This window comes from Boleophthalmus pectinirostris, unplaced genomic scaffold, assembly GCF_026225935.1.
Source record: "Boleophthalmus pectinirostris isolate CB_2022bp ecotype Guang Dong unplaced genomic scaffold, ASM2622593v1 HiC_scaffold_1, whole genome shotgun sequence".
NCBI lineage: Eukaryota > Metazoa > Chordata > Actinopteri > Gobiiformes > Gobiidae > Boleophthalmus > Boleophthalmus pectinirostris.
In genome coordinates this window covers 1,538,238-1,545,133 of record NW_026570970.1, presented here as the reverse complement: position 1 = coordinate 1,545,133, position 6,896 = coordinate 1,538,238, and the positions used below count along the sequence as shown (strand labels likewise).

The 6,896-nt window shown below is 42.9% G+C and overlaps 1 protein-coding gene across 1 annotated transcript in view; it reads right to left on the bottom strand.

Annotated features, from left to right (window-relative positions):
• The window catches only part of LOC110169113 (interleukin-1 receptor type 1-like), a 13,617-nt gene extending 6,721 nt beyond the window's left edge, over positions 1-6,896 (bottom strand). The window contains exons 1-5 of the mRNA XM_055150634.1: positions 6,698-6,896; positions 4,322-4,387; positions 3,643-3,766; positions 1,107-1,259; positions 485-609 (exon numbers count right to left, since the gene is read on the bottom strand). Coding sequence (XP_055006609.1) covers positions 485-609; positions 1,107-1,259; positions 3,643-3,766; positions 4,322-4,387; positions 6,698-6,896 — 667 coding nt within the window. The remainder of the gene's footprint in view (positions 1-484; positions 610-1,106; positions 1,260-3,642; positions 3,767-4,321; positions 4,388-6,697) is intronic.

The window sequence follows — 6,896 nt, the reverse complement described above, 5'->3', positions numbered from 1 at the left end:
CCCCGCCCCCCTCCCCCCGTACGCTGTCCTGGTTTTGACAAACACAAATCTGGTCACACTGACCTGTATTCACCTGAGTCATGTCTTTTAATCCAACACAAGTTGAACCACATCAGCGACACAAGAGCTGGAGTTTTATCTTCACTTAGTTTATGTAAATTAGTGATGTGGTTTTAAGTTTTGTTTCTGTGAGATTTGAACAAAACTGAATTAAACACATTATAATGTCAAACAGCTGATGTGGATCTAGAGTCGTTATGTTTATATGTCGTAAAGTTGAATTGATTGATGCAGATTAGTGCAGATAGTAATAATAATGATGATCATTTTAATAGAAAAACTTTAATGATTCATCGATAATCGATCGTTATAAATTGTATCAAATGTCCGTCCCAAACTTAAATCAACAAGTTCGTCTTTGTTCACATAGAAGTTTTCTCTCCACACATTTTCATCAGCTCCTCCTTCCACAAACTCGTCCCACCGTCCACCGGTTCTCCAGGTCTGGTCCAGATCCGTCTGACTCGACTGAGACTCGACTGAGACTCGACTGAGACTCGACTGAGACTCGACTGAGACTCGACTGAGACGACCTGGTGCGTCCAGAGTCTGACAGAGGTGATTCTAGATCCTTCTGTCACTAACAGCGTCTCTGTACGTGGCCCCTCCCACCAGAGCAGCACAAATGAAGACTTGTCTCTTTCCAAACGCTCTTAAAGGACGATCGTTTTGACTGTTGACCGTGACACCCTCATCAGAAAAATGTCCAACATGAGAAAAGTGGAGCCGAGTGCAGGATTTTACAACAAAAATGGACTTATTCTGTTTATACAAGTTAATGTTAAACAAGTTCATTCATTGTGTTGAAATTGTATTTTTCTTAAAGTTTCAGGTTGTTCATAATATTATAATATTTTGTAAAAGAAAGAGTTCATCAATTTAAAAAGATTTGTGTAATAGATTTGTGTTTCTCTGCACAAATATTTGAACTTCTTGTTATTTTTGGGGTTTATATGACATGAGTTTTCTGATCCAGACACGACCCCCAGAACAACATGAGTTTGACCCTCCTGCTGTAGTGTTTTGTCTTTGTTGGTTTGACTCACGTCGGGGCTGGAGCTGGACGGTGATGGAGGCGGGGTCTCCGTAGCGCCCCCTTGGCCCAGCACGTGTACCGCTCCCCGAAGTGAAGGGCGGAGACGCGGGCGATGCTCAGGGTCTGGGTCACGATGGTCCTGCTCGACGGGTTTTTGTCCACGCTGAGGAGAGACGCATGAGGGGCGGTTATAATACTCCCTACAACACATGTTCAATAGTGTTATAACTTTTTTACAGCCTCTGTACTCAGTATCATGTTTTGATGAACTTTTTTACTTTAAATCACACCAACAAAACACATCATCAGGGTAAAGATCATATAAAATAGGCACTAAAAGTTCCAAAAATGATGATTGTCAGTGTTGTTAACGATGAATCGAATGGTTTATAAAGTGAAACAAGAATAGAAAGTCGACCATTATCGTTTACTGGACAAGCTTCGTTCTACAGGCCTTGACAGATCCGCTCTCCTTTGGTTCAATTCATATCTTCATCACCGCCAACAATGTGTTTTCTTTAAAGGCTTTTCAAATTTCTCCATAACAGAGAGAGGCGTCCCTCAAGGTTCCTCACTGGGTCCCCTTTTATTTTCTATTTTTATTAACGACCTTCCCCTTCCTGTGATATTCAACTCTAACCCTAACCCGATGATACAGTTATTTATTCATCTAAATCTAATATTACTGAGATTCAATCCTCAATTCAACATGATTTTAATCCTGTTCAATTATGGCTACAGTAAAACAAACTTCTACTTAATAAATCTAAATCATATTTCATGTTGTTCCAGAAACGAATCCGTCCTTTTTCTGTTAATGATATAAATTTGACATTTACCGATTCATCACCAATTACAGCAGTTGATAAATTTAAATATCTTGGTTTATGGCTTGACAGTCTCAGTCCCAAACTGGTCCCAGTCTCAGTCCTAGTCTCAGTCCTAGTTTTAGTCCCAATCTGGTCCTGGTCTCAGTCCCAGTCTCAGTCCCGGTCTCAGTCCCAATCTGGTCCTGGTCTCAGTCCTAATCTCAGTCCTAGTCTCAGACTGTCAGGTGATCAGGACTGAGATTAGGACCAGACCAGGACTATGTGGGAGCACCTCCAGGCTCATCCCGACACTCAGTCCTGGTTCAGTCCTGGTTTAGTCCTGGTTTAGTCCTTTTTCTATTTTTTCCATTCTTCATTTAAACACAAAATCAAAAACTGAATCTCTAAAATCTTTGTTTTTTTGGGTTTTTTTTTTTTCATTTTGGTTTTGGAGACAAATAAAGAAAATATATTTTTTTTTTTTTTTGTATTTGTTTTCTTATTTTTTGTTTTATTTTGAAAAACGAACAAACGAACGACACATGGATTCCTCAGTACAGAGTTCTGAACTGCACCTGGATCTCTCTCCGTGGATTTATTTCACTTTTGAGACATTTTAAAAGTCTGTGGACCTCATACAAAAAATAAAAAGTCACTCAAACACGTGAATGAAACAAAACACAACTCCAGAATCTGTGTGTCGTTCGTTCATTCGTTTTTCAAAATAAAACCAAAAATAAGAAAACAAAAAAACAACACTTTTCTTTGTTTCTCCAAAACCACAATGAAAAAACGGATAACGGCCGTTTCCCGTTTACGTGACTTTGGTGACTGAGATGTCGGACTGAACCAGGACTGATCCAGGTCCGAGACCAGACAGGGACCAGAGCGGAACTGAGACCAAGACCAGTGGTTCGAGTGGTTCCGTGTCATCGTCTGCGCTGGTTCTGTGCCGGGAAAGTGAGAATGTTCTGTGGACTCCAGGTCCGGACGGGCTGCTCCAGTCCTCCACACTCAAGAACCACGATTTTGGTTCAAATGGACCAGGTCCGGGACCAGAGCAGACCAGACCAGAGCAGACCAGACCAGAGGCTCAGAGCCCACAGCAGCTCGAAGCTGAGGCTCGGACCCCGCGGAGACTCAGAGTCAAAGCTCAGAGTCCACTCTGGTCCCGCCCTGGTCCCGGTCTGGTCCCGGTCTGGTCCCGGTCTGGTCCCGGTCTGGTCCCGGTCTGATCCCGGTCTCAGTCCCGCTCTGGTCCCGGTCTCAGTCCCGATCTGGTCCCGGTCTCAGTCCCGATCTGGTCCCGGTCTGGTCCTGGTCTCGTCCCGGTCTCAGTCCCGCTTTGGTCCTGGTCTGGTCTCGGTCCTGGATCAGTCCTGGTTCAGTCTGTACACGGTGCAAAAGTCCGACATCTGAGTCACCAAAGTCACGTAAACGGGAAACGGCCGTTATCCGTTTTTTTTGCATTTTTCATTTAAACACAAAGTCGAAAACTGAAAAAACAAATCATCCGTTTTTTCATTTTGGTTTTGGAGACAAATAATGAAGAAAACTGTTGTTTTTTTCGTTTTCTTATTTTTGGTTTTATAATGAAAAACGAATGAACGAACGACACACGGATTCTCCAGGTCTGTTCTGTTTTTGACGAGGGAACAACGTTAGAACACGACTTAAACCTCACAAGAGTCGGTTTTGTGAGATGTAAGATGTTCCGTGAGATGTTGAAGGACTCACTGCTTGGTCCGGTTGTACCCGTCTGATCTGAGGTCCGACTTGTCGGCTTTCCACAGCGCCACACAGTGTTGTGGAGGAACGTTGGTGCCGCACATCACGGTGCAGTTGAGCAGCAGACTGGCTCCTGCAGAACACACAGAAGAAGACCACGGAGATCACAGAAACATCTCCAGAAACATCTCCACACGTCAGAACACACAGAAGAAGACCACAGGGATCACAGAAACATCTCCAGAAACATCTCCATGGGTCAGAAGACACAGAAGAAGACCACAGAAACATCTCCACACGTCAGAACACACAGAAGACCACAGATCACAGAACATCTCCACAGGTCAGAACACACAAAAGAAGACCACAAAGATCACAGAAACATCTCCAGAAACATCTCCACAGATCAGAACACAGAAGAAGACCACAGATCACAGAAACATCTCCATGGGTCAGAACACACAGAAGAAGTCAGGTGGAGCAGGTCTGGAGTCTGGAGCTTGTTCACTTACTACTGAGTGTTTTAGAATTGATTTTAAGATTTTTCTGATGACCTTTAAAGCTTGTTTAGATCTTCCGTTACTCCTGTATGAGGTTCCAAGCTCCCTCAGCCTTAGATCCTCCGGCGGGTTCCTGTGGTTCTTCTAAACTCCAGGTTGGAGCTGAAGTGTGTGTGATGTGGAGTTACCTGAGTCGGCGAGCTGCACTGGTCCAGTGGGAGCGAGGATCCTGACGTCCTGGTACAATCTCTTTTCTGGAAACATCTCAGCGTTAGACCAGAGCTCCACAGCTTCACTCTTCACTTTGTGTAGTTTTAACGGACAGAATATTGTGGACGTGTGATCAGAGATGTTCTGAAAACTCTTCTCCTCAGATCTTTCTCTAGTCCGAGTTGACTAAACTAGGTCTAAACCAGGACTAAACTAGGTCTAAACCAGGACTAAACTAGGTCTAAACCAGGACTAAACCAGGTCTAAACCAGGACTAAACCAGGTCCTCAGATCTTTCTCTAGTTCTCGTTGTTTCTTCTCTGACCTTCTGGAGTTCATTTGGAGCGGTTCATGTTTGAAGAATCTTTAATCGTTTATTTTCTAGACGCTGTTCTGCAAATCTCCTCCCGTGTTCAGCTCCAGCGGTTCACGTCACTGTGACGTACGACCAGTGTCGGGAGTAACAGATTACATGTACCGGAGTAATCAGATTACAAATGATGAGTAACTGTATTCAGTTACAGTTACTGTTTCAGTGAGTGGGAATTGGATTACAGTTACTTTGTTGAAATAAATGGATTAAACAGAGGGATTTAACTGTTTTCACATTTTGGGCTAAACCAGGACTAAACCAGGTCTAAACTAGATCTAAACCAGGACTAAACCAGGTCTAAACCAGGTCTAAAACCAGGACCAAACCAGGTCTAAACTAGATCTAAACCAGGACTAAACCAGGTCTAAACTAGATCTAAACCAGGACTAAACCAGGTCTAAACCAGGTCTAAAACCAGGACCAAACCAGGTCTAAACTAGATCTAAACCAGGACTAAACCAGGTCTAAACCAGGACTAAACCAGGACTAAACCAGGTCTAAACTAGATCTAAACCAGGACTAAACTAGATCTAAACCAGGACTAAACTAGATCTAAACCAGGACTAAACCAGGTCTAAACCAGGACGAAACCAGGACTAAACCAGGTCTAAACTAGATCTAAACCAGGTCTAAACTAGATCTAAACCAGGACTAAACTAGATCTAAACCAGGACTAAACCAGGTCTAAACTAGATCTAAACCAGGACTAAACTAGATCTAAACCAGGACTAAACCAGGTCTAAACTAGATCTAAACCAGGACTAAACTAGATCTAAACCAGGACTAAACCAGGACTACTCTGCTGTGGAGGAACATCTTTTGTGGTTCCTTTTATAGTTTTGAAAATGTGTCTCCCGTCCCTTTGCTCTCCATGATGCTAACCATTCAAATAGAACCTGGGACAGATCGCTAAATGACTCAAACGTGCACGGATGAAAATTTAAACCTATGAGTATTTTACAGAGACTCGTCTGTACAGTTTCAGTTCTTACAGTTTTCTACTTATCTTGTCACGTCTAGAGCCGATCATCGTTAAGAAGCTGTCGATACGATACATAGGTCACGATACGTTACGCTTTTTCGATACGGTTCACTTTTGATTCAATACGATATATTTCAAATCAGTTCGATACGGTTGAGTGAAAAACAAAATCTAAATCAGCTGTGCGAAGTTAAGAAGAAGATGAAATTTTAGTGACATTTTACTTAAAACGGTGAAAATGTCAACACAACTGCAGCTCTTACACAAAATAATTTAGGAAAATAAACCTAAAAAAGACTCTTGGTCGATATATCAATACAGCAGCTCACGATACCGATACTGTATCATCACATTAAACGATGCGATATGTCACAGGTGTCAAACATACGGCCTGGGGGCCAGATCCGGCCCTCCAAGACCTTTAATCTGGCCCTCGGCTGATTTTCTACTAAAATATTTGAATGATATTTTCTATTAAAATGGTTGTTAATTTTGTGTGGTGTTTATCACAGCAGCGTCTCCAGCGTCTCTGTACGTGGCCCCTCCCACCAGAGCAGCACAAATGAAGACTTGTCTCTTTCCAAACGCTCTTAAAGGACGATCGTTTTGACTGTTGACCGTGACACCCTCATCAGAAAAATGTCCAACATGAGAAAAGTGGAGCCGAGTGCAGGATTTTACAACAAAAATGGATTTATTCTGTTTACAGACAAGTTCATGTTCAAACTTTGTGTTGAAATTGTATTTTTCTTCAATTTTCAGGTTGTTCATAATATTATATTTGTAAAAGAAAGAGTTCATCAATTTAAAAAGATTTGTGTAATAGATTTGTGTTTCTCTGCACAAATATTTGAACTTCTTGTTATTTTTGGGGTTTATATGACATGAGTTTTCTGATCCGGACACTTTGGATCAAAGTCGGTTGGACACGACCCCCGGAACAAAATGAGTTTGACTCTCCTGCGATATGTGTTTATTGTGTCATGTTTGTGCTCTTACCCTCGATGTGCAGTACTGTGGAGGCCACCGTGCGGTACAGGTGGCGCTGGTGAGTCCAGGTGCACACGCAGTCGTATCGGCCCTTGTCCTTGGCGCTGGTGTTGGTCAGCAGCAGAAGGTCCTCGTGTTCCCCGGGCAGGTGAGCTCCGTCCTGACCAGACAGGTGAGACGCCCAGACCAACGTGAAGGTTCTGCTCAT